Consider the following 26331-nt stretch of genomic DNA (forward strand, 5'->3'; position numbering starts at 1 on the left):
CCCTCGCTCCCGGGAACTGCCTCCCTCCATCCCCAGCTGTCCCCACGAGCCCCAGGGACCCTGACGGGCTGCGGGCACTGCTGGGGGGACCTGGCCCTTATGGGGGCTCGCAGCTTGGGGGAGCCGGCCCTTGGGGGTCCCTCACAGCAGCCGGGCTCCTCCGGCCCGGCCCGGCCCAGCTCGGGGCTGGGGACACTCCCGCAGCAGCCCGGGGCCGCCTGCTCCCCTTGGGGTGCAGCAGGGGAGCCCCAGCTCCCCAGGGGCAGCTGGACCCCCTTTGCTGTCACCCCCGGTGCTGTCACCCACGGTGCTGTCACCCCCGGTGTTGTCACTGCCTCCCCACCCACACCCCCGACAGCCCGAGGGCAGGGGGTGTCACCTCCCCCCGCCATCAGCCCCCGAGGCCCCAGGCAGCCCCGGGTGGAGTGGGCTTCCCTCCCTTCTCACCCCCTGCACCCCCAGAGCTCTGGTCCCCCTGGGCTGGCAGTGGCCGCCCCGGGGTGTCCCGGTCACCTCGGGGTGTCCCTGTCCCCAGCCCTGTCCCCAGCGGTGGGGTCGGGGTGAGCGGCGGGGGGCCAAGGGGGGTCTCAGGGGTTGAGGGGTGGGGTCAGGGATGAGTGCCAGGGCTGCGGAGGGCAGGGGTGGGGTTGGGGGGATCAGAGGTGGTGCCAAAGGTGGGGGGCTCAGGGATGGGGGGCTCAGTGATGGGGGGCTCAGAGATGGGGGGCTCAGGTATGGGGGGCTCAATGATGGGAGGCTCAATGATGGGGGGCTCGGGGAGCTCAGGGATGGGGGGCTCAGGGATGGGGGGCTCAGGGATGGGGGGCTCAGGGATGGGAGATCAGGGATGGGAGGCTCAAGGATGGGGGGCTCAGGGATGGGGGGCTCAGGGATGGGAGATCAGGGATGGGGGGCTCAGGGATGGGGGGCTCAGTGATGGGGGGCTCAGAGATGGGGGGCTCAGGGATGGGGGGCTCAATGATGGGAGGCTCAATGATGGGGGGCTCGGGGAGCTCAGGGATGGGGGGCTCAGGGATGGGGGGCTCAGGGATGGGGGCTCGGGGATAGGAGGCTCAGGGATGGGGGGCTCAGGGATGGGGGGCTCAGGGATGGGGGGCTCAGGGATGGGGGCTCGGGGATAGGAGGCTCAGGGATGGGGGCTCAGGGATGGGAGATCAGGGATGGGGGGCTCAGGGATGGGGGGCTCAGGGATGGGGGGCTCAGGGATGGGGGCTCGGGGGGCGCAGGCAGCTGGCGAGGGAGGAGGCTCCCTGCTCCCCACGCGGCCCCGGGGCTGCGGGTCCCTGCTCGGGGCGGTCTGGGGGGTCGTGCCCCGGGGTCGTGCCCAAAGCCGCCGCCGGCTCAGCCCGCAGCCCCGTGCCGGTGCCCGCAGCCCGGGGCGATGGCGGGGGGCGCAGGGGCTGCGCTGCCGGCCCGGGAGCGAGGAAGGAAGCGGCGGGCGCGGGGGGCCGGGCGCGGCGGGGGAAGTTTCTCCGCGGGACCGCCCGGGGCGGCGGAGGAGGCGGCCGCAGACTTCCTCCTCTTCCTCCTCCTCCTCTTCGTCCTGCTCTTCGTGCTCCTGCCGCCGCCGCCCCGGCCCCGCGCCCGCCGCCGCGCCATGCCCCGGGGTGAGTGCGGGGCCGGGGCGGGGGCAGGGCGGCGGGGAGGGCCGGGGGTCCCGCGGCCGGGGGTCCCGCGGCCGGGGGTCCGCGCCGGGCTCCCAGCGGGGCGGGAGGAGCCGCCTCTCGGGGCCAGGGCGGGGGCGGCGGCAGAGGGACCCGCCCGGAGAGGGAGCGCGGGGATAACGGGACCGCCTGGGATAACGGAGCCGCCGGGGAGAACGGGGGTGGGATCGCGGAGCTCCGGGATAACGGGACCGGCGGGGGTAAGGGAGCCGTCAGGGATAACGGGACAGCCGGGGTAACGGGGGACCGGGGTGCCGCAGGAGCGGAGTTTTGGGTGGGAGCGGGCCCGGCAGCAGCCGGGACAGAGCGGGGACAGAAACCCCTCGGCGGGACCCCCGCCCCCGGCCCCGCGCCCACCGAATCCGCAGCCGCACCGCTGCCCGCTCCCGGCCCCGCGCTGCGGGGGCTGCGCTGACACCGGGGGGGGCTGCAGGCCCGCGGGACCCCCGGCCCCTGTCCTGACCCACCGACCCCCTGCACTGACCCCCCGTCCCCTCCCTGCACTGACCCCCTGCACTGACCCCCCTGACCGACCCGCCGGCTCCCTCACTGCTCCCCACTGCTCTGCCCCCCCGACCCCCGTGCAATGACCACTGAGCTCCGCATTGACCAGCAGTGTGCTGACCCCACTGCCCCCTGCACTGCCCCCTGCACTGCCCCTGAAGTGACCCACTGCCCCCTGCACTGCCCCTGAAGTGACCCACTGCCCCCTGCACTGCCCCTGAAGTGACCCACTGCCCCCTGCACTGCCCCCACTGCCCCTTGCACTGTCCCCACTGCCCCCTGCCCTGCCCCCTGCACCGACTCCACTGCCCCCTGCACTGCCCCTGAAGTGACCCACTGCCCCCTGCACTGCCCCCCTCAGTGTGACCCCAGCCATTCCCTGCAGGCCTGCCACACGTGTGCAGAGTGCCAGGGCTGTCCCTGCTGCTGGGGCGCCTGCCGTGGGTGCTTGCCATGGGGTGTCCCCTGGGGTCACTGGGTCACTCAGTCAGCGTGGGGCCACCCACGGGTCCCCCGGATGCTGTGGGCAGTGTGGATGTGTGCCGGGGCTGGGGGATGCTGGGCTTCCTCCGCTTGGCTCGGGGCAAGGAGAAGCCGCTGGGCTACTGAGGCACCGTTTGTGGCCTATGGGGACAAGGTGTGGTGGGAGTGTGGTGAGAGGGGCCCACGGGGATGGGCTGTGGTGGGAGGGGGCTGGCCCGGGCACCAGGAGTGTCTGTGAGCAGTTGTGGAGGTGCTGGGCCGTGCTGGCCGCGGTGCAGGTGTGGGCTGTGCCCTCGTGCATGGAAGTGGGTTTGGTTTGGTTTGGTTTGGTTTGGTTTGGTTTGGTTTGGTTTGGTTTGGTTTGCTTTGCTTTGCTTTGCTTTGCTTTGGTTTGGCTGTGGCCCAGAGAGGCACCAGGTTTGCCACCCAGCACTGGGACCTGCTGGGGGACATGGAGCCTGGCCTGTCCTGCCTGACTCCATCTCTCCATCCATCCATCATCCATCCATCCATCATCCATCCATCCATCCATCCATCATCCATCCATCATCCATCCATCATCCATCCATCATCCATCCATCCATCCATCCATCATCCATCCATCATCCATCCATCATCCATCCATCCATCCATCCATCCATCCATCCATCCATCATCCATCCATCATCCATCAATTCATCCATCCATCATCCATCCATCATCCATCAATTCATCCATCCATCCATCATCCATCCATCATCCATCCATCATCCATCCATCATCTATCCATCATCCATCATCCATCCATCCATCCATCCATCCATCCATCCATCCATCATCCATCCATCCAGCCATCCATCATCCATCCATCCATCCATCCATCCATCCATCCATCCATCATCCATCCATCCATCCATCCATCCATCCATCCATCCATGATTCATCTATCCATCATCCATCCATCATCCATCATCCATCCATCCATCCATGATCCATCTATCCATCATCCATCCCTCCATCCATCCATCCATCTGTCCATCATCCATCCGTCTGTCCATCTGTCCATCCGTCCCTCCACCTGCAGGATCCCTGTGCTCCAGCCCTGTGGCTGTGGGAGCAGTGGCCAGGCCCAGGAGTGGCCACATCCCCCCGAGGGCCTGGATCCCCTCCAGCCCCGGAGCTCCGAGCTCTGGCAGCGCCTGGAGCTGAGGCCGAGGGCCGGGAGTGGCCGTGGCCATGGCGAGGGGCAGAGCGGGACCCGGCCTGGGAGGGAAATAAAATGAGGAAATTAGTCACGCCAGCTGGAAAATGAGGGAAATCAAAATCCTCCGAGTCAGCATGGAAGTTATTTTAGCTGCCACGGCAGAGCCGGGGCCGAGCTGGGGGGGCCCTGGGGGGTCCCTGCATCCCCACCAGGGCCACGGACCCCCGTGGGGTCCCTGCCTGGGATTTAGAGATTTCAGCAGTTTTATTCATTTCCTCTTTCTGCTGCTGAGCAGGCTGCAGGGCACGAGTGCCCCAGTGACGGGGCTGGTGACCCCCGGCCCTGGGTGGGCGCGGGCACGACCCTCGGGGAAGGGTGCCCGGGGAGGGGCGCCCGGGGCAGGGCGGGGTGCTGGGGGCACGGTGGGGTGCGAGGTGCCCGAAGTGGGGCGTGCCGGGGCTGTGGGGCGGGGAAGGGCTGGTGGGGCGGGCAGGGTCGGTTCAGGGAGGTCGGGGCAGGGCTGGGGACCGTGGGACGGGGAGCTCACGGGGGCGGCTGCTCCACTTCCCCGGCGGAAAACCCCCGGGGGCTGCCCCGGCCGGGAGCGCTGGCAGAGGGTTTTGCTTCCCTTTTCTGCTGAAGAGATGAGTCGCTTTTCCCGTGCCAGGGGGTGGCGATGGGAGGGGGGACTCCGTGTGCCACCCACACCCCCTCGCCGCCTGCCCCTCTCCCCAGCCCCCAGACGCCATCCACCGCAGTGGAGCGTGGCCGGGGCGCGGGTGCCGAGCCCGGGGCTGGGCGCGGCCCCGTGCTCCCAGCCCTCCTTCCCCGGGCCCGGGAAGGGGCCGGTGCCCCATGGGCTGTGTGCCCCGCGGGCTGTCCCTCAGCCCCACTCTGACCCCGGCATCCCGGGGCCAGGAGGGGTTAAATGTGCTGCCGGCCGCGGATCTGCCGGGAGAACAGAGCTGGCCTTGTGCCGGCAGGGCAGGGAGCTGGCAGCAGGCGCTGGGGGCACACAGGGCCGAGGCACCCACCCAGGGTCCCCGGACCGGCCCATCCTGGCCCCGGGGCAGCGTGGTGCAGGGACACGGGTGGCCCCCAGCCCCTGCCCGGCACCACGAGCGTGCCACCGGGCAGCCCCTGGCCCTGCCCTGGAACGGGGCTCCTGCCTGCCCTCCTGTCCCGTGTGGGGGACACAGGGACCCAGGGCTCAGGAGGCAGGGCGCTGGTCCCTCCTCATCCTCCCTGGGAAGACGAGTGTGAGTCAGGGGCTTGGCTGGGGCTGTGACGTGGTGGCTGTGGCTGCAAACCTTGGCTGTGACAGGGCCGGAGCCCCCCTGGCACCACATCCCCTCCTCGGCACCCAGACAGACTCGGAGCTGCTGCGGGGGCTCTGCCCTGCACAAAGCCCCTCCTCAGCGAGGCATTTGCCCTGTGAGTGTGAGCCGTGCCCACGGGTCCCCTTGTTGTGCCATGGGCACCTCGTACCTGGTGCTGGCAGTGCCAGGGCTGGCAGGAGCCCGAACGCTCCTGTGTGAGCCCTCGGGCACCGTGGTGTGTGCCGTGGTGTGTGCCCAGGTTTGCTGAGTGCCGGTGACAAACCTGAGGACACTCTGGGGCTCTACACCCCCAGGGGTGCTGGGTGATGGAGAAGTGACCCCTGGCCTCTATCTAGTCCCTCCTTCTCCTCCTCTTCCTCCTCTCCATTTCCCAGTGGTGATGCCCTTCATGGGCAGGAGTGTTTCCTCTGCACCGGGATGGGGATGGGAATAGGGGTGAAGATGGGGAGGGGATGGGGAGGGGATAGGGATGGTTCCTGCCAGGTGCAGCTCATCCCAAGGTGCCCACAGTCAGTTTGGGCTCAGCATGAGCAGTGTGTGTCACGGCCCACTGTGGGATGGGCACAGGCCCAGGCTGGGGCTCAGGGGTGCTTCGGGTCCAGACTGGGTCAGATGGGCCAAATGGGGCCTTGGGGTGACAGGGGCAGCTGTGTCCCCCTCCAGGGGCTGCCCTGGTACCCCCCAGCCCTGGGAGCCCTGGGCCAAGGGATGGAGTGGCTGCAGGACAGAAGGGGCACAGGGGATGTGGGTGGCAGCTGTGCAAGGTGAATGTCGCTGAGGGTGGCCCTGTGCAGCCATGGAGGGACCCCAGACTCCCCTAGTTCTGATCCTGGTCCATGACCCTGAGCATGTTCCTCCCACTGCCCTGCTCCAGCTCCTCCTGCTCCAGCTCCTTCTCCCACTGTCCTGCTCTCCCTGATCCTGTCCCACTGTTTGATTCTGGTCCGTGCCCGTCACTCTCGTGCTCCTGCTGCCAGCGCCCCGTCCTGCCCCTCCCGCAGCCCAGCCCTGCCTGCCGGGCTGAGCGCCGGGGCCCGGCGGTGCGAGGGAACCTGCGGGCTGACTTTGCTCCCGGACCGGCGGCCAAGGGCCCGGCCGGTGTTCGCGGCCCCCGGGGACCCTGCAGGCGGCTTCCTGCGGGGTGGGGCCGGGGCCCCGCTGCTCCCCGGTCCCGCAGCAGGGATGCGGAGCCCTGCCCGCGGAAGCAGGCTTGCAGCGGGGAAACTGAGGCACAGCGCTGCGGGGCGTTCCTGGCAGCGCCCGGTGCCTGTCCCGGGGGTCGGGCACAGCCAGGCACAGCCGCAGGAAGCCGCGTGTCAGCGGGAAGAGGAAGAGCGACTTCCCCATGCGAGGGGCAGGGACGGGCCGGGGGCTCGGGCCGGGGGCTCGGGCCCTTCCCCGCCCCACCCCGAGGACTCAGCGGGCCCTGGCAGCGGGGACCCCCGCCCAGGGCTCCGGGACACTGCGGCTTCTCTGCCCCGCACCTCTGCTCCCTGCCTGTCCCTGGCACACGAGTGGGGTGCCCGTCCTCCCGCTGTGACCCCGTGGGTGGGCAGCAGCTGCCACGGCCGGATCGCGGGGGGAAAGGGGCTGCCGGCCCCAGGGTGGGCAGCTCCCCGCCCCAGCACCGTGGGCTGGGCAGGGCTTGGCAGCGCCTGGCTCCGGTCAGCAGCAGGAAGGGGAGCAGGATGCAGCCCGTAATGGGAATTGCAGAAGGAACCTGAGGAAGGAAGACGCGCGCCGGGATGGGGGATAAACACAGCTGCCGGAGCGGACGTTGGCTCGGGGGCCACCCAGCCACAGCGCCAGCCCGGCCTCTGCCCGCCGGGAGCATCACCAGCCCTGCCTGGTGCGGGCAGGATGGCGCTGGGACTGATGGTGATGGTGCACGGGCTGCCAGAGCCCCGGTATGCCCCTGCTCCCTGCCCTGCTGCCCTCCGTCCCGTTCTGAGCTGAGGCACAGCACGGGTGGCACAGCACGGGTGGCACAGCACGGGATGGCACAGCATGGGTGGCACAGCCTGGCTGCCATGCATGCAGCACCCTGGGGACAATGTGGTCCCCGTTCACGCTGGCTGTGGTGGCACACACGTGTCCCTGGGTCATGGCAGGCAGATCCCCATTGCAGGGTCTCTGTCAGGGGGATTTGCCTGCCTGGGAAGCTGATCTGGGCACTGGTCGGGTGGTGAACCAAGGGGGTGACCCCTGTGCAGCCTCCAGCCTGGGGGTGTCAGAGGGGGCCCACGCTGACCCAGCCCAGGAGCGTGCCCTCCCTGAGCCTGTTCTCTTCCCGCAGGCTGCTGAGGGGTCACCAGCACCGCCGGGATGCAGAGCATCAAGTGCGTGGTGGTGGGAGACGGGGCGGTGGGCAAGACCTGCCTGCTCATCTGCTACACCACCAACGCCTTCCCCAAGGAGTACATCCCCACCGTGTTCGACAACTACAGCGCCCAGAACACGGTGGACGGCAGGACTATTAACTTAAACCTGTGGGACACGGCTGGCCAGGAGGAGTACGACCGCCTGCGGACGCTTTCCTACCCCCAGACCAACGTCTTCATCATCTGCTTCTCCATCGCCAGCCCGCCCTCCTACGAGAACGTCAAGCACAAGTGGTACCCTGAGGTGTGCCACCACTGCCCCAGCGTGCCCATCCTCCTCGTTGGCACCAAGAAGGATCTGAGGAACAACCCCGAGACCATGAAGCGGCTCAAGGAGCAGAACCAGGCGCCCATCACCACCCAGCAGGGCATCAGCCTGTCCAAGCAGATCCGCGCCGTCAAGTACCTGGAGTGCTCGGCGCTCAACCAGGAGGGCATCAAGGATGTGTTCACCGAGGCCGTGAGGGCCGTGCTCAACCCCGCCCCGGCCAAGCCCAAGAAGCCCTGCGTGCTCTTGTGACGGGGCTGAGAGACGATGCTGCCCCTGCCCCCGGCGTCCCCCCACTCCTCCTGCCCCCCTGCCACCCCGTGCCTCCCCAGCCTCGGTGGGACGGGGCCGCCAGCCCAAAGCCGCCAGCTTGAATAATACAGACCTTGTTTGCACTAACTGGCCGCCCGCCCCGCGGGCACCGCGCTCCCGTCCCGGCTGTCAGCGGCTGCTTTTGGTGACGCCTCTCCGGTCCTGGCACAGCAACGCTTCCTGAGAAGGGGATGGGCCAACCCCACTCCAGCCCTGAGCGCCCCGCGGGGACCTGCCACCCCGAGACCTCCATGGGGACCTGCCACTGCCACCCTCTACACCAGCTGGGGCACAGGGAGTCCCCAGCCCCTCTGTGCCAGCCCTGGCATTTGCCCGGCCTGGAGCATCTTGCTGGCACTGCCCCACGCTGCCCCGGGATCCCCCTGGCAGCACCAGGGGCTCCTGGGGGGTGTTTGGGGTGAGCCCCACACCAGGGACCTCCAGCCCTGCTGAGAGCACAGCCAGTGTGGCCAGAGCAGAGTTCCTGCCCTGGCTGGTGCTGGAGCTCCACAGGGCAGCAGGACTCACCTGTAACCAGCTGCCCCCAGAGTCGCTTCTCCTGAAATAAAAACCTGCCCAGGCCCCCTGTGTCCTGTGCTCTGCCCCACGCACCCACCTTTCCTGGGCATGGGGACATGGGTGTCACTGGCCCGACCTGGGCTGGGACCCCTCACTGGGCCAGGGCCGAGCTGAGGGTGCTTGTGGTGCCTGCCAGGGCTCTCTTCTGGGGTAACTGCCAGGGGAAGCTTGGGATGTCCCTGCCATAGCCCCACCGTCTCTGTGCCCAGCTGAGCTCCCACCTGGGGGCTTGGGGACATTGAAGGGACAGCAACGGGGACAGTGCAGGGGGTGCCCATGGGGACATTGAACAGGAATGGGGACGCTGAGGATGGAGACACTGCAGGAATTGGCACACAGGTGGTGTCCCCACCCAGGCACCCCCAGCCCCAGTACTGCCTCTGGAATGGCAGGTGGAGGGCAGAACCCTCTGTTCCCATGCCCAGGGGTGTCCTCGGTGTTCCCGTGTCCTGTGGCTGGCGATGGCAGCACCGAGGGACCAGTGGCATCCCCAGCCGCTCTCGCCACCCCCTCGCCATCCCCCGGCACGTGCTGGCGGGGGGCCAGGACCGGACACGGGCCCCTTGTCCGGCCCCGGGGCTTCCTGCAGGAAGGGCAGAGACCCGGCGCCCGCCACAAGCCGCCTTTGTTCCCTGCTCCCGTTTGCAGCCAGAGCCGGGCAGGCGTGGGCAGCGGGGCAGGCTGGGCAGCGGGGCAGGCTGGGCAGTGGGGCAGGCTGGGCAGAGGGGCAGGCTGGGCAGAGGGGCAGGCTGGGCAGCGGGGCAGGCTGGGCAGTGGGGCAGGGTGGGCAGAGGGGCAGGCTGGGCAGAGGGGCAGGCTGGGCAGTGGGGCAGGGTGGGCAGAGGGGCAGGCTGGGCAGGCTGGGCAGGCTGGGCAGTGGGGCAGGCTGGGCAGTGGGGCAGGCTGGGCAGAGGGGCAGTGGGGCAGGCTGGGCAGAGGGGCAGGCTGGGCAGAGGGGCAGTGGGGCAGGCTGGGCAGCGGGGCAGGCTGGGCAGCAGGACAGGCTGGGCAGCGGGGCAGGCTGGGCAGTGGGGCAGGCTGGGCAGCAGGACAGGCTGGGCAGCGGGGCAGGCTGGGCAGTGGGGCAGGCTGGGCAGCAGGACAGGCTGGGCAGCGGGGCAGGCTGGGCAGCAGGACAGGCTGGGCAGCGGGGCAGGCTGGGCAGCAGGACAGGCTGGGCAGCGGGGCAGGCTGGGCAGGCTGGGCAGAGGGGCAGGCTGGGCAGAGGGGCAGGCTGGGCAGAGGGGCAGGCTGGGCAGGCTGGGCAGCGGGACAGGCTGGGCAGTGGGGCCGGGGGCTCTGGCCACGGCCCAGCCCCGGCCGCACCTCTGGGAGCCTCCCGGGGCCGCAGCAGAGTGTGGCCCCCACAGGCCCCACCCTGAGCCCACGGCAAGGAGACACGGCCCCACGGGCACTGCACAGCCACGGGCTGCTGGGTCCCTGCTGCACCAAATCTGCTCCCACCATGGGCATCCAACATCCCTGTCCTGGTCTGTCTGGGGGAGGATCCCCACCGCCACGTCCTGCTCCTGCTCTGGGGATCCCCATGCCCATGTCCTGATCCCATTGTGGTGGATCCCCATGGCCATGTCCTGCTCCTGCTCTGGGGATCCCTACTGCCATGTCCTGCTCCCGTTCTGGAGATCCCCACAGCCATGTCTGGGTGCCACTGTGGTGGATCCCCATGGCTATGTCCAGCTTCTGTTTTGGGGATCTCCATGGCCATGTCTGGGTCCTGCTGTGGTGGGTTTCCATGCCCATGTCCTGGTGCCGTTTTGGGGATCCCCAGGGCCATGTCCTGGTCCCACTGTGGGGCTGGCGAGGTGCCAGCCCGGTGGGGTTTGGTGTAGAAGTGGGTGCTGGGATGAGGAGGGGATCCCACGATGCCACAAGCAGGACACAGCCCCGCCCTGGCCCAGCACAGCAGGATGAGCTCATTGCCCTTCCCCTCCCAGCTGCTCCCGGGGCAGCCGCAGCGAGGGCAGGGCCCCGCCATGGCCGGGACAGGGGAACCAGGGCTCCGGCAGCTCCCCTGTCCCTGCCCAGCCCTGGCGGTGCCAGCCCCGGCAGTGCCAGCCCCAGCGGTGCCAGCCCCAGCTCTCCTGGCTCCAGGCTCTGTGCCCGGGGCTGTGCCCGCTCTGGCCCCGCAGCATCCCCAAGATCTGCAGGATCTGCAGCCAAGTCACGGCCCCAGGAGCCGGGCGGGGAGCGGGGCCGCCAGCTGCGGGGTGGGCTCGGTGCCACGCCTCCAGCCCAGCTCCTGGCCAGTTCCCAGCCTCGCTGAGCCTTCCCGGGCTTCATCCGGCATCCAGGCCGTGTCCCACACCACAGCCCCACCAGGCAGGATTCACATTCCACACGCCAGCGATCCACATCCTGCAGGGATCTGCATCCTGAGCCTCAGCTCCAGGGAGCCACACCCCAGAACCAGGGCTGTGGATCCAGGGGTCACATCTTGCACCCCAGCTCCAACAGCCAGGATCCACATCCCATACTCCAGCCCTGGTGCCCAGGCTCCATGTCCTGCACCCCATTCCAGCCCCACCCTGCCCATGGTGCTGGTCTGGACCTGTTGGCTGTTCCAGGCCATGCCAGGCTGGGCCAGGTGGAAATGCTGTGGAGGCTGCTGAGAGCTCACAAAAATACTTCGTGCTTTATTTCCACCTCAAAGCCAAGGCGCTGCGGGGGCAGCGTGTCACACGCATGCAGGGACACGGATGGAGCCCATGGATGGGGACACTGACGATGGACACGCGCGGCAGGACCCGCTCGAAGCCAGCTCGGCCCCGGCTCTGCCAGGGCCCCGCAGCTCCTGCTGGAGGAGGCTCTGCCCAGCCCTGGGATGAGCACTGGGACATCCCAGGGAACTCTCACTGGTGGCTGTGCTCAGGTGGAGGGCAGGGAGGGACCCACACCGGTCCTTCCTGGCCAAGCCTGGGGTGGGACGAGCCCCGGCACGTGCAGACCTCCCCAAAATCAAGACAGCTCCAGGTGCCCCTTCCAGTAGCATTGCAGGAGGAGCCTGGGGACACTGTCAGCCCCCATCTGCCATCCAGCCACGTCCCCTGTGCCCTGGCAGCCAGAGCTGCACACTGGGGGCACTGCTGAACCCCAGCAGTTCCCAGCTCCAGGGGAACTGCACAGGGGAAGCCATGGGGACGCTGAGGCAAAGACCTCCAGCACCAGCACACTCAGCCTTCCTCCCCAGACTGGGCTGGAACAGGCACAGCACCCCTGGAATAGCCTGTGCTGCTGGGGGAGATTCTGGGAAAGGCAGGAGTGAGATGTGCTTGCTCCCAGCACCTGCTCTGCCCCGTGTGCTCCCACCCTGCTCCAGGCAGTCCCTGCATGGCCCAGCACCTTCCCACTCCCCTCCCGGGCACTCCGGCACAGAGGGGTCAGGACCCTGCCCCAGTCCAGTGAGAGACCAGTGCCTGAAACCAGCCCAAAAGGCCACCAGCCCTTTTTGAGGACTTGCCCCAAGACCCCCAGCCTGGAGGAGGAACCGTGAGAGCCCCCAGGCCAAGAAAGCTCAGGAGAGGACTGGAGCCCCGTGTCCTGATAGCGGGAGCAGCATCCTGCTCTCCCTGGAGCATTCTCCAAAGCAAAGGCTGCAGGCCGCTGTTCCTCCTCTGTGCTGCCCTCGTGGAGCTGGAGCCACGCTGCGGGTGCAGCTGGGGCCAGACACTCTGGATCTCGGGAGGACCCTGGCAGCAGCTGCACAGCAAACACCCGGCAGGACAGGGACAGGAGCCCCAGCAGCAGGGCTCCTAGAAGTGCTTGTCCTCCAGCAGCGAGCTCACCACCAGCTCCTTGTTGCCGAAGTCCCAGAAGGCAGTCATGTGGAAGGCCATGTTGGAGAGGACAACCAGGTACTCCAGGAAGGCGAAGACAGTGTACACTGGGGGAGGAAACACAGCAGGTGAGGAGACCCACAGCTGCATCTGCCCTGGGAGCTGGGGAGGGTCTCTGGGCCCCCTGTTTGGGACAGCAGAGCAGGGGCTGGGGGGCTTGACCCCCCACCAGGGAAGAAGTGTGGCTGGAGCTTCCCTGGGCTGGGATTTGGAAGGCAAAGCATCACATTAGGAGGATGTCAGACATCAGGAAGAATTCTTAGACATCAGAAGGAATTTTTTCATAGAAGAGGTGGTCAGGCATTAGAAGAGGCTGCCCAGGGAGGTTTGGAATGCCCATCCCTGGAGGTGTCCAAGGGAGGCCTGGAGGTGGCACTCAGTGCTCTGGGCTGGGGACAAGGTGGGACTTGCTGATCCCAGGGATCTCTTCCAACCTTAACGATCCTGTGATTCAGTGATTCTGTGACCGCCCAGCCCCTTCCCCCGGCAGCCCCCTCACCTCCAGGGCTGCAGTACCAGTTGTGGTGGAAGTAAACGCACACAGCGAACGCGAACGTGATGAAGGTGCAGAAGAACAGCAGCTGCTTCCACTTGTACGACTTGCGCTCCTGGAAGAGAGCAAGGGCTGGGTGATGCCAGAGCAGCCATCCATCCCATCCCATCCCATCCCATCCCATCCCATCCCATCCCATCCCATCCCATCCCAGGGAAGCTCTGCCCTGGCCCCACACAGCCCGGGGGGCTCTGCACCCTGGCTGCTTGTGCAGAGCCCCACAGGCCAGCCCCAGGGGTGGCTTGGGCAGGGCTGTGCCCCGGGCACACAGGGCTCACACCTACAGGGAGATACAGGGTGTGAGGGAGCCATGGGGGCCCAGCAAATATGGGGCCTGTGGTGCTGGGATGCTCAGGGAACTCCTTGAGGACAGGCCAAGGATCTCCCAGAGGCAGATCCCCTGGCCCGGGTGGTTGCAGGTGGCCCCAGGGCACAGGGAATTCAGCGGGTGTTGCACTCCCTCACCCACAGCAGCAGCAGGGAGGAGGAAACCACATGAAGGGTGGCAGCCAGGGCGGGTGCTGTGCTGGAGAGCTCGCCCAGCATGCCCTGGCACCGGAGGGGCCCCATCCTGCCCCCAGCCCCACCTCTGATGGGGCAGGAACAGAGCACGGGGATGCTGCCAGCAGCCCCACATCCCCAGCTCACCGCTTCTGTCCCCCAGAGCTCAGCCTTTGTGACAGGGCAGGGGCCGGGCCTGTCCCCTGTGATAGGCTCCCCAGCCCACTCCCCAGCACCCCAAAGCTGGGGGCTGTGGGTGCAGTGACCCCCTGTAGCCACAGCAGGTACCAGCTCCAGTTCCCTTCTTCTATTTCTCCCATCACACTGATGGGAGGGTGGTCATGGATAAGGACCCTACAGCCTGGCAGGCAGAGGAGCCCCAGACCGTGGCTGGAGCCCCGTGCAGTGCAAGGGAGCCCTGGAGCAGGAGGGCCCCAAGGGGGGACAGCCCCGCAGAAGGGGCTGGGGATGCCACAGACAGCCCAGGCTGTTACAGGTGGGAGGGGAATTTCCCCCTTGCTTGACTCTTCACGTGAGACAAAGATTCCATTCCGAGGGAGCACTGACAATAAGGAAAATTTAAATTGCCCCATCACACTTTCCATTACCCCCGGAATGCATGCCAGGGGCCCGGCCGGGGAGGAAAACCCAGAGAGGAAGGACGGATTCACGGGCACTCCACCACGCGGGGCCGGGCGGTGGCGGGGCCGGTCCTTCCCGCTGGGACCCACGGTCCCGCGGCCGGCGCAGCCGAGCCCGGCGGGCTGGAGGAGCAGCGGCGGCGGCGCAGAGCCCGAGCCGGGGCGCGGCGCCGAGTTTCACACCGGAAAAGCGGCTCGGAACAGCGCTGCCACCGCGCTTCACCGCGCTCCCACGGCAAACGGCTGCGCTGCCCCCGCCGCACCCACCCGCCCCACCGGGCCCCGGGGACACCGGGGACACCGGGAGCCGCGGGGACACCGGGACCCGCTGCACCCACCCGCCGGGCCCCGGGGACACCGGGAGCCGCGGGGACACCGGGGACCCACCGCACCCACCCGCCCCACCGGGCCCCGGGGACACCGGGGACACCGGGAGCCGCGGGGACACCGGGACCCACCGCACCCACCCGCCCCGCCGGGCCCCGGGGACACCGGGCAGCTGCTCCTCCGGGAGCACGGAGGCACAGACCGGCCGGGTCACCCAGCTCCAAAGCCCTGAGATGGCCCGGCAGGAGCCACCCCGGGTCACCAGAGCGACCCGGCACCTCTGCGTGCCCTCTGAGCTCCCCCTGTCCCGGTCTGGGCCGAGGATTATCACACGGATAATTAGGCGTTAATCCCTAATTCCAGGGCACAGCTGGCTCAGCCCAGTGCCAGGGGATCACAGGGCACCTGGTGACATGCCACGATGCTGAGCAGAGCTGGCTTGGAAGGTGGCACCTCGGGGAAGGTCCCTGCAGGAGCACGGGCAGGATGCCCAGGCACAGCAGGGGACTGGGGTGTGTGAGCACCCCGTGGGACGTGGGAGCTGGAGGGGCACCCTGCCCTGCTGCAGCAGCAAGGGACGGGGCCAGCCCACCCTTCGGGCAGCACGGTGGGAGCTCCAGGAGCTGCTGCATGGAGGAGCTGCCCATCCCTCACTGCTGTGGGCTGGACCCACTGCCCTGCTCAGGGCTCAGACAGTGCCAGGAACTCTCCCTGCCTTCCACAGCCCCAGCTTTGCGGGGATCCTGCACTTGGGGACATCCCAGGGAGCACGGTGGCCAGAGGAGGGCACCAAGATCAGAGGGATTGAGTAGCTCTGCTGTGAGGAAAGACTGGGAGAATTAGGATTGCTCTGCCTGGACAGGACCAGGAACCCCCAGGTCAGAGCCCTGGAGAGGAGCTGGAAGCTCCAAGTACCCTGGCAAGAAGCCACCAAACTCTGGCCGCCTGTGAGGAAAAAGGGGAATTAGAAAATCCCAAGGACAGGGTGCTCCCAGCTGAGCTGGTGCCAGGCTCCCCTGTGGCCTGTCTGGGGCTGCTGCACTGGCACAGCTGGGGCTGCCAACTTCCTCCTGGCAAGACAGACCGGGGCACCCACGGCCCCTCCAACCCCCCCAGTGTCACACAGCCACCCCAGCCACCGTGGCTGCATGTGTGTCTGGCCCAGAAAAGCACAGGGGAATTATATTTAGTGCCCAGCTGGCAGGCCAGATCGGAGGCACAATCCCCAGCAGGTGAAGGTGATCAGGAGCAGGAGGCTGGACATGCTCTGGGATGCTGCTCCCAGCCCAGGGACACGCTCTGGGATGCTGCTCCCAGCTCAGAGAACACGCTCTGGGATGCTGCTCCCAGCCCAGGGACACGCTCTGGGATGCTGCTCCCAGCTCAGAGAACACGCTCTGGGATGCTGCTCCCAGCCCAGCCCAGCCCAGGGACACGCTCTGGGATGCTGCTCCCAGCTCAGAGAACACGCTCTGGGATGCTGCTCCCAGCCCAGCCAGTCCATGGACACGCTCTGGGATGCTGCTCCCAGCTCAGAGAACACGCTCTGGGATGCTGCTCCCAGCCCAGCCCAGCCCAGAAACACACTCTGGGATGCTGCTGCCAGCCCATGGACACGCTCTGGGATGCTGCTCCCAGCCCACAGAAGGCACTGGGGGTCTCATTCCCCCACCCTGGGGAGCCCCAAGGTCTGCAAATGCAGCTCTGAGGGCTGAGGTGGCTGCTGTGAGCTACCAGCAAGGAGGCACAGGAGCCTCCTGCTTCTTCCACTGCCTCCAGAGAGAAGGACTGTGCCTAGCCCCCAGCTCCTGGCGGGGACAGGGATGACAGTGATCTTAACTCAAGCAGCAACAGCTGCCTCTGCACTCCGCTGGTTCTGCCCAGGAGCCACCATCCCTTTCTGAGGCACAAGTGGCACCTGCAGGGCTGTGTGTCACACACCAGTCCCAGCTCCCCTCGAGGTTTCCGGGTCTGAGCAGAGAGCCCGGAGCCAAAGGGCCCCACACAGAGCTCAGCTATTTATAGAGGGCTTGTCTGAGCCACTGCAGCGCTCCCAGGGGCTGCGAGGAGCTGGGGTGAAACCACGCGTGGTCACCAAGCTGCCTGTGGTCCCTGCTGCTCACAGCGCCCTGCTGGGCAGGGACACGGCTCAGCCACCCTGCTCCAGCCCCAGGGGCTCAGCTGGGCCCAGGGGACAGAGGGGGCTGTGCCCCAGAAGCTCCTGTGCCTTTGCAGTGGCTGCAGCCCGGGCTGGGCTCAGCTATGTGCCCTGCCAGGGGACTGGGACATTGTGGGAGAGAGCCCAGGGGCCAGTGGCACAGCAGGACCCAGCTCCACGAGCCACAGAATGGACTAGAAGTGACCTCACAGCCCACCCAGTGCCACCCTTCCACGGCAGGGACACCTCCCACTGTGCCAGGCTGCTCCAGCCCCAGTGTCCAGCCTGGCCTTGGGCACTGCCAGGGATCTAGGGGAATCTGGGAATTCCATCCCAGCCCTGCCCACCCTGCCAGGGAACAATTCCCAATTCCCAATTTCCCACCCAGCCCTGCCCTCTGGCAGTGGGAGCCATTCCCTGGCTCCTGTCCCTCCATCCTTGTCCCCAGTCCCTCTGCAGCTCTCCTGGAGCCCCTCCAGGCCCTCCAGGGCTCTGAGCTCTCCCTGGAGCTTCTCCTCTCCAGGTTGAACATTCCCAGCTCTCCCAGCCTGGCTCCAGAGGGGCTCCAGCTCTCCAAGCATCTCTGTGGCCTCCTCCGATGGGCCCGAGCCAGCAGCCCGGTGGCCACCACGTGCACACGCTGCTGTCTGCTGGGGCCACCACCCTGAGCTGCAGGGAGAAAGTGTGTTTGCAAACAAGAAGTGAAATTGCCGTGCCCCACGGCCCAGCTCTGCAGCTCGGGGCTGGGGGAAGGAGGGTTTAAGGGCGAGCAGCCAGCCAGGAACAGCAGAGCTGCCAGCCCAGGTGGGCACTGCCACGCCATGGCCAAGCACCAAGCCCGGGGTGCAGTGATCAGCCACAGCTGAAGGCTCCCAGGCTGCGTTTCCCTTTTCCACAGAATCTCTCTCCCCTGCTTTGCCCCCTCCCCACCTTTTCTCTCTCCTGCTCTCTCTTTTCTCCCCTCCCACAGAGCTTTATTTTCCTTTCTCTCACCATTTGCCACCTCGAAACTGGAAACCACCCGTACTTCCCCATTACAAACCAGTTCCTCTGCACCTTCCTGCCCTCCCAGAACAGCAGTTGCAACAGGAGCCCGGCTGGACCAGAAGCTTTTGCAAGACCAATTCCTGTCCCTGCTACGATGCCAGACCTGGGGAGCTTCACCCCTGCCAGCAGCACTAAAAGCAGTGCCAGCTGTGGGGCGGGGAAGGCACAGCCCCCCTGCTCCCTCGTCCTTCCAGCTCCCCACATGGAGCTTGTCCTGGAGATGGTCCCAGGTTTGGCCCTGGAGAACCTGAACCCTGGGGGGACCCTCTGCTGAGGAGGAGGGAAGGACAGTACACCGTGGGACCGTAGCCATCCCCCACCTGTCCCCTCCTGCCATCGCCAGCTCCAGGGCTGGGGGCAGCAAATGTGAACAAAGGCCCCACAAGGGACACCAACGGAGCCAGGGTCTGTCCCCAAGGCGCTGTGATGCACACGCAGGGATCAGCTGTGCCCTGGCCTAAAACAGCCCCATGAGGTGGCTGGGCAGCACACTGGCACTGCCCAAGCCCTTGGACGCAGCAAGGATGTGGCAGTGGCACCGCCCCGTCCCGCTGCCCTGCCGAGCCAAGCAAGCCGCGGGTGCCACAGGAGCCGTGCCAAGCCTGCCAGGGAGGGCTTGGAGCCTGAGGAATCCAGGCAGAGAATGGGAGAATCCCCAGGAGACCCTGCTCAGCCCGGAGATCCGTGGGAATGATGGGTGGCAGGAGCCCAACGCGCACCACCGGACACGGGGACACGGCAGCTGCAGAGTGACCAGGAGTCCCTTAGCCGAAGGTGACGCCTGGTGGTGTGACAAGCACTGTGCCCTCTTCACCCGACACAGCCGGTCTGGGAGCTGTGTCACCCCGCAGCGCCTTCCTCTTCCTCCTCCTCCCCTACCCTCGTGCCCTGGGCGACAGCTCCATCCTGTGGGTGCACATGAAGTGCCAGGGACAGCGGAGCTGGCACAGGGACACCAGAGCTGGCATAGGGACACCAGAGCTGGCACAGGGACACTGCACCCACGCTGGCCTCAGGTCAGGGCTGGCCCTGGAGGGCTCCTGGCTCCTCTCTCCAGCTTTGGGGGGACCACGCGCCCCCGAGGGCAGCTCCCCTCCACCAGCAGGGTTGTTCCAGGATGGGAGGAAGCCGGTGGTGGCACTGTGCCAGGCGGTGGCATGTCAGCCAAGGTGTCACCACGTTCCCTGCCCTTCCCCCCACGGATGTGCCGATTCCTCCAGTCCTCGGGTAGAGTCACAGAAACCGAGGAGGCTGGAAAATCCCTCTGAGTGCAACTGCTCCCCAGCAGTGCCAAGGCCACCATTAACCCATGTCCCCAAGTGTCACATCCACACAGCTGTAAAATGCCTCCAGGGATGGGGACTCCACCCTTGTGCCAGGGCTGGACAGCCCTGCCTAGGAAGGAATTTCCCTAATATCCAGTGTGAATCTCTCCTGGCACAATTTGAGGCTGATTCCTCCTGTTCCCTGGAGCAGAGCCCGACCCCCCGGCTGTCCCCTCCTGTCAGGGAGTTGTGCAGAGCCCCAAGGTCCCCCCTGAGCCTCCTTTGCTCCAGGCTGAGATCCTTCAGCCCCTTCCCCAGCTCCATTCCCTCCCTGGACATGCTCCAGCCCCCCAAAAGTTCTCTTGCCCTGAGAGGCCTAAAGCTGAGCCCAGGATCTGGGATGCCTCACCCCTGCCTTTTGCAGGGGAGATGAACCAGCCCCAGTGGGTGACGTGTCAGGGGAGGAGATCTGGGGCCTTGGAGGTCTCACCCAGAAAAACAAGAAGCCAAAACAATATGACAGAAATAAAGGAAGCTGTGGGAAAGCTGCCAGGGAATGACTGAGAGCTCCCGCTATTCCCATATCAGCAGAGAGAACAGATCACTTCCTACTGAGCGAGGAGAGTCTCAGCATCCCCACAAGTCCCTTTCCTTAGGAGCCTTCGAGCCAAACAGCTGCTGGAAGCTTCTTTTCCAGGCCTCTGGAGTCAGGCAGCAGCGACAGGCTCCGTGAATTGGCGGAAGAGGAGGATAAGCAGCAGTGACAGAGCAGGAGCTGCTCCAGGACTGTGGAGCTGAGCCCCCAGCACTCATCCTGCTGGGACTGAGGAGCTCAGCCCCCCAGCACTCATCCTGCTGGGACTGAGGAGCTCAGCCCCCCAGCACTCATCCTGCTGGGACTGAGCAGCTGAGCCCCCAGCACTCATCCTGCTGGCACTGAGGAGCTGAGCCCCCAGCACTCATCCTGCTGGCACTGAGGAGCTGAGCCCCCAGCACTCATCCTGCTGGGACTGCAGAGCTGAGCCCCCAGCACTCATCCTGCTGGGACTGAGGAGCTCAGCCCCCAGCACTCATCCTGCTGGGACTGAGGAGCTGAGCCCCCAGCACTCATCCTGCTGGGACTGAGGAGCTCAGCCCCCCAACACTCATCCTGCTGGGACTGAGGAGCTCAGCCCCCCAACACTCATCCTGCTGGGACTGAGGAGCTCAGCCCCCCAACACTCATCCTGCTGGGACTGAGGAGCTGAGCCCCCCAGCACTCATCCTGCTGGCACTGAGGAGCTGGGCCCCCCAGCACTCATCCTGCTGGGACTGAGGAGCTGAGCCCCCAGCACTCATCCTGCTGGGACTGAGGAGCTCAGCCCCCCAGCACTCATCCTGCTGGAACACAGACCGCAGCCTAGCACCCACCCTGCAGCACTCTCACAGTCCCTTGGGAGAGGCTTGTCCAGCCCTCAGCAGCCTCTCAGCCTGGGACAAGGCACACGCCTCCCAAGGGCTCTGCTCTGCAAGCTCCCACCTTCCTGGGGCAACACAGGCCCAGGACCCCCCCACTGAACACTGGGACCATGACTAGGATCAGCTGGGGAGAAGTATCTCAGGGGAAAGGACAGAGAGATCCAGGCAGTCCAGATCCACAGGTGAAGGCAAGCATGCAGGATCCACATGGGCACAGACACAGGTCCCACACAGCCCCAAACCTGGATATCCTGCCCACAGTCCAGGACAAACCTGGATGTCCTGCCTGAGGCCCAGGACTCACACCACAAAGCAGCACAGAAGCTGCATCCAGGCAATGGGGCCAGGAGCCCCTGGCTGGATCCTCCACCAGGCCCACTGCCCCCACAGGCAGCCCCTAAACCCCTCACCCTTCCCAGAAAAGGAGCCAGAGCCAGCCTGCTCACATTCACTCTGGAGCAAAGGGAGAACAACTCCTGCTGCCCGCTGCTCCCAGCTTGCAGGACCAGCAATTCCCAGCACAGGGAAGCCAACCTCAGCTTAGAAACAGTCATGGAGAAGGGATGAGCAATCCCAGTCCACAGGGATGCTAGGTGGTTTCCAATATGATCTCTCAATGAAAACTCAATCAGACACTGGGAGGAAATCCTTCCCTGGCAGGGTGAGCAGCCCTGGCACAGGTTCCCAGAGCAGCTGGGGCTGCCCTGGATCCCTGGCAGTGCCCAAGGCCAGGCTGGACACTGGGACTGGAGCAGCCTGGGACAGTGGGAGGTGTCCCTGCCATGGCAGGGGTGGCACTGGGTGGGCTTTGAGGTCCCTTCCCACCCAAACCAGAAAATAGGAAATAAAAGCTTCCTTCCCATTTTGCTTTGGTAAATGGATTTTGTTGACTTCTTCTGTTTCACTTGCTGCTGTTGGCTCCTCTAGCACCTGCTCAGGGTTATTTCACAGGCAAGGACAGCCAATTTAGTGACAGCCCAGAGTTCTTCCCAGCTCCCAGCATGGCCCCAGAGCCCCCTCCCAGCTCCCAGCACAGAGAGAAGAAAGGAAAGTGTCTGTACCTCGGGACTTACTGTGTGTTTCTTAGTCATTCTCCAGAGGATGCAGGTGAGCAGCATGTGGCCCAGGGCCGACGTGATGAACACGATGAAGGCATTTTCGTGGATTGCTGGATTGACAAACAACAGGTTTCCTGTTCAATCCAAGCCAGGAGCTCTGCTGGGAGCCCCAGCATCCCGGTGATGCTGGGACTCCAGCGGGGTCTTGGCAGGAGACAGGCCCAGCACAGCTCCATAACCTGCTCGTGCTGCCTCAGGGTCCCCTGGAAGGGGATAAAACTGCCTGGAAGACTCATCCCAAAGGCCCAGGAGGGTGTTTCTGTGCTCTGGGACCATCACTTCACGTGGCTGTAAACTCAGGGACCCTCGAGAGCAGCTTAGCATTGCCACTGTTGTTCTAGGGATGGGGAAACTGAGGCATGGGGAGGGGGTGCAGAGTAAGCCAGTTCCAAATGCATCTTCTGGCCTCCTGTATTACCTACCTGCCCATTAGGAGCATCAGCAGCTTCATCTGCAGCACTGAGGTTGCCTTGTGCATATACCTGGACTAGCCCAGGTACAGGATCAGGCTGGGAAAGCAGCTGGAGCAAGGCTAAGCCAGAGCTGTTCCAGAGGCCCCAAACCCCACACACCCCTGCACCTTCAGGTGAGAGATTTTCCAAGTGCTGCTGTGATAAGGAGTCCCCAGCCTCGTCTCCAGAAGCTGAGCCTCAGGTTGAATTCCCAGCCACCTGAAGAGCAGGAATGCCCGTCTCCATTTGCCCTCTCCGTGCCAGGGGAAGGGAAGCATGTGAGGAGTGAGGTGCAGCAGGTGGGAGAGGTCAGACCGGGTCTCCCGTGGGGATGATTAACCTGAGCTCAGCTCAGGGCTGACACTTTCCCCGGAGCTGGGGATTAGTCTGGGCTGAGGATCCCAGGAAGTGGGTCAGCCTCAGCTCCCAGGGCTCTGCACCGGGCCAGGCCAGGCTGCCCAGCTAGCCAAACCCCAGAGCAGCACCTGCATTCCCAAGGGCAGGGCCCTGGCCTGGACAGGCTGGAGAAGGCTCTGGGGCGGGCCAGGCTGCAGACCCTGCCATGAGGGGGGCTGGGACACCTTGCCATGGGGACAGGGAATGCTGGCAGGAGACAAGGAGGGTGAGCTGGGCAGGGACAGGTCCCAGACCACAGACCCCCATCAGCAGGAGGTTCCTGTCCTGCCATCCCAGGCACTGGGCTCCACCATGGACAATCCTCACCCCAAAGGCTGGGGGAGATTCTAGGACTCTGTTCAAAGCATCATAGCCCTGGATCCCAGAACAGTTTGGGTTGGGAGGGACCTTAAAAACCTTTCCATCCCAACCCCTGCCATGGCAGGAACACCTCCCACTGGCCCAGCCCCAGTGTCCAATCCAGCCCTGGGCACTGCCAGGGATCCAGGGGCAGCCACAGCTGCTCTGGGAATTCCATCCCAACCCTGCCCACCCTGCCAGGGAACAATTCCCAATCTCCCACCCAGCCCTGCCCTCTGGCAGTGGGAAGCCATTCCCCTTGTCCTGGCACTCCATTATTTGTTCAAAGTCCCTTTCCAGCCCGCAGCTGGACACAATATCCATCATCACCACCCCGCTGTGCAGGGAAAGCCAACACACTACTGTCCTGCTGACACATCCAGCACGGGGTTTGTTCCCACTGCAACAGCACCACCTTGCTGGCTCCTGCATTTCAGTGCTCTCCACTTAAACCCCTGGTGCCTCCTCCAGATCTCAGGATGAAACAGCAGCTGGAGATCAGCACTGCCACTTACGTTCTTCTGAGATGAGACCATGTGGGGCAAGATAATTTCCCAGCCTGTCATGGCCAGGTTTTGGACACATGGATTCAACCCAAAAAACTCTGATTCTGTTTTCAGGAACTATTAGAGGGCTGGAGTCCCTCAGCTCTGGAGCCAACTGGCAGAGCTGGGGGTGCTCACCTGCAGAGGAGAAGCTCCAGGGAGAGCTCAGAGCCCTACCAGGGCCTGGAGGGGCTCCAGGAGAGCTGCAGAGGGACTGGGGACAAGGATGGAGGGACAGGAGCCAGGGAATGGCTCCCACTGCCAGAGGGCAGGGCTGGCTGGGAGATTGGGAATTGGGAATTGTTCCCTGGCAGGGTGGGCAGGGCTGGGATGGAATTCCCAGATTCCCCTGGATCCCTGGCAGTGCCCAAGGCCAGGCTGGACACTGGGGCTGGAGCAGCCTGGCACAGTGGGAGGTGTTCCCAGGGCAGGGGTGGCACTGGGTGGGATTTGAGGTCCCTCCCAGCCCAAACCAGTGTGGCATTTTCTGATTCTATGTAATTTTCCCCAGAAATTCCTGGGGAGGGTACGTGAAGGCTGCTGGAGCAGAGCCAGCTCAGGGCCCAGCCCTGCTGTGGGGATGGAGGGGAGCAGGCTGAGCTCTGACCCACCTTGCTCACCTGCCCTCAGCCCTGGATCAGGCCTCGGCACACGGCTGGAATCAAGTGCCCAGGCCTGGTCCAGGCTCCATCCCCAACCTGAACCCAGGGCTTCAACCAAGCATCAGCAACCAAGAACTGTGGGAAAAGCATGGCTGTCTGCCATGCACACTTCATTCCTCTGTAACTACTACCTTTAATGGACTCTCTGGGGGTTTTTAACAGTTTTTGTCTCTCCAAACTGCCTCACTGCAAAGCAGTGGCCCAAGGCAGGGCTCAGCAGGGCAGGGCCGGGGCGGGGGGCGACACCTACCATAGTTTTCGGTGGAGGACACGTAGGTGAGGATGAGGAGGGCGAAGTTCTCGAGCAGGTTGAGCAGCAGGGTGACGTGGCACAGGCGCAGGTAGCGGGGGTGGGGGCAGTGGCAGCTCTGGTAGTGGTTCCAGTAGGCCACGGCCACGAGGACGCGCGGGGCCGAGTGCAGGCCGATGCACAGGCGCCACACGTAGCGCTGCGGTGTCTCGCCGCCGATGGCCGCGCTGATGGACGGCAGGTAGTTGGGCACCTGCAGGACACGGGCTCGTGGGGACAGCCACACGGCACAGCCCGCCACGCAGCCTCCCCACACACTGAAACTGTGCTTTTTTAAATCCTCAGGGAGTTTACTCCTAGTCCCACAGCCAGGGAATGTATTGACAGCGCCCCGGTCCATCCTACAGGCCGTGGATCCCACAGCGCTGCTGGGGCAGTGCTGGGGGCCCTGCTCAGGTTTCTCACTTTTACACTCTTGATTGTCCATAGAATCCCAGAATGGTTTTGGCTGGAAGGACCTTAAGGCCCAGGGACACCTCCCACTGTCCCAGGCTGCTCCAACCCCAATGTCCAACCTGGCCTTGGGCACTGCCAGGGATCCAGGGGCAGCCACAGCTGCTCTGGGAATTCCATCCCAGCCCTGCCCACCCTGCCAGGGAACAATTCCCAATTCCCAATCTCCCACCCAGCCCTGCCCCTTTCCTGGCACTCCAGGCCCTGCTAAAGCTCTCCTGCTGCTGTGAGATGACTCCTGCCCTCCATTCCCAGCTCGTGTCCTGCTGCTCATCCAGTGGCCTGAAAGCCCTGAGCCCAGTCCCATCCCACATGGAGTGCCAGGCCCTCCCTCCCCAGACACCTGGGGCTCCTCTAAACTCCAGCAGAGCTGGGGGCAGCAGCTCTGGACCAACCCATCCCCAGGATATTATATTTCCCTTCAGCTTCCCCACATTTATTCCTCACTGCAATAACCCCCAGCATGCCCAGTCCAGACACCAGCCTGACCAGTCTGTAGTGCCTTCAGTCCCAGCAAAAGCCAAACCTGCTGCCGCCAGTCCTGAGGCACCACAAGGACAATGAAACAGTGCAGCTTGATCTGGGTTCTGTAACACTTGTGGTGGGAAAGCCCAAGAGAGGAGCCCATGAGACAGAAGAGGAGATGGGAATCCAGAATGTGGCTAGGAGCCCAAGAGGAGAAGGGAGCCCAGAAGGAGGGAGAGGAGCCCAGGAGGACACAGGAGCTCTGTCACCCCCCAGGAATATGGGTTTTTCCCAGAGAGTCTCTCACCCCACAGTGGGTCGCAGTCGTCTCTCGGAAGTTGAAGAGCAGAGACCAGATGACACAGAAGAGGAACCCAAAGAGGGGGCAGAACACAGTCCCGAGGGCCAGCGTGGTGAAACGCAGCCGGAACAGGATCCCGTCCCGATCCAGCGGCAGCGGGACCTGCAGCATCTTGGAAACCTGGAAATAAAGAAACAGATGCAAGGCTGGGTGCTCTGTGCTGCTCTGGGCAGGGTGACAAGGTGGGGATCACTCACAGGCTGGGCTCGAAGACACGGGGGGGCTTTTTGAAACTCGGGGATTCTGTCCAGCCCCACACAGCCTGGGGCAGGGGCTCCACACAGCTCAGCCCCTCACAGTCTGAGTGACCCCACAGACACACAGCTCAGCCCCTCACACCCCGAGTGACCCCACAGACACACAGCTCAGCCCCTCACAGTGTGAGTGACCCCACAGACACACAGCTCAGCCCTCACACCCCGAGTGACCCCACAGACACACAGCTCAGCCCTCACAGTCTGAGTGACCCCACAGACACACAGCTCAGCACCTCACAGTCTGAGTGACCCCACAGACACACAGCTCAGCCCCTCACAGTCTGAGTGACCCCACAGACACACAGCTCAGCCCCTCACAGTCTGAGTGACCCCACAGACACACAGCTCAGCCCCTCACAGTCTGAGTGACCCCACAGACACACAGCTCAGCCCCTCACAGTCTGAGTGACCCC

At 65.2% G+C, this 26331-nt stretch overlaps 2 protein-coding genes across 4 annotated transcripts; one reads left to right on the forward strand and one right to left on the reverse strand.

The window, feature by feature from the left end:
• Positions 1-1565: 1565 nt before the first annotated feature.
• Positions 1566-8738, forward strand: RHOG (ras homolog family member G). The gene is made up of 2 exons (XM_077781735.1): positions 1566-1628; positions 7492-8738. Exon 2 carries the CDS (start codon positions 7521-7523, stop codon positions 8094-8096), a length of 576 nt encoding a protein of 191 aa, XP_077637861.1. The 5' UTR covers positions 1566-1628; positions 7492-7520; the 3' UTR covers positions 8097-8738.
• Positions 8739-11369: 2631 nt separating this feature from the next.
• Positions 11370-25912, reverse strand: PGAP2 (post-GPI attachment to proteins 2). Of its 3 annotated transcripts, none has more exons than XM_077781733.1 (5): positions 25608-25912; positions 24323-24575; positions 21613-21707; positions 13089-13197; positions 12427-12636 (listed from the first exon to the last, which is right to left on the reverse strand). In XM_077781733.1, the coding sequence occupies exons 1-5, from the start codon at positions 25770-25772 to the stop codon at positions 12506-12508; spliced, it is 753 nt and encodes a 250-aa protein (XP_077637859.1). In that variant the 5' UTR covers positions 25773-25912; the 3' UTR covers positions 12427-12505. The 3 variants fall into 3 exon arrangements, with proteins under 3 accessions (XP_077637857.1, XP_077637859.1, XP_077637858.1); XM_077781732.1 differs by having other exon boundaries at positions 21601-21707; XM_077781731.1 differs by lacking the exon at positions 21613-21707 and having other exon boundaries at positions 11370-12636.
• Positions 25913-26331: the final 419 nt, after the last annotated feature.

This window comes from Lonchura striata, chromosome 2 (genome assembly GCF_046129695.1).
Source record: "Lonchura striata isolate bLonStr1 chromosome 2, bLonStr1.mat, whole genome shotgun sequence".
NCBI lineage: Eukaryota > Metazoa > Chordata > Aves > Passeriformes > Estrildidae > Lonchura > Lonchura striata.

Coding starts and splice junctions, on each gene's coding strand:
- RHOG (XM_077781735.1), top strand. CDS start 7,521: ATGCAGAGCATCAAGTGCGTGGTGGTGGGAGACGGGGCGGTGGGCAAG.
- PGAP2 (XM_077781731.1), bottom strand. CDS start 25,772: ATGCTGCAGGTCCCGCTGCCGCTGGATCGGGACGGGATCCTGTTCCGG. Junction 13,198..24,322: donor GTCCTCCACCGAAAACTATG/GTAGGTGTCGCC, acceptor GCTCTCTTCCAG/GAGCGCAAGTCGTACAAGTG. Junction 12,637..13,088: donor CTGGTACTGCAGCCCTGGAG/GTGAGGGGGCTG, acceptor TTCCTCCCCCAG/TGTACACTGTCTTCGCCTTC.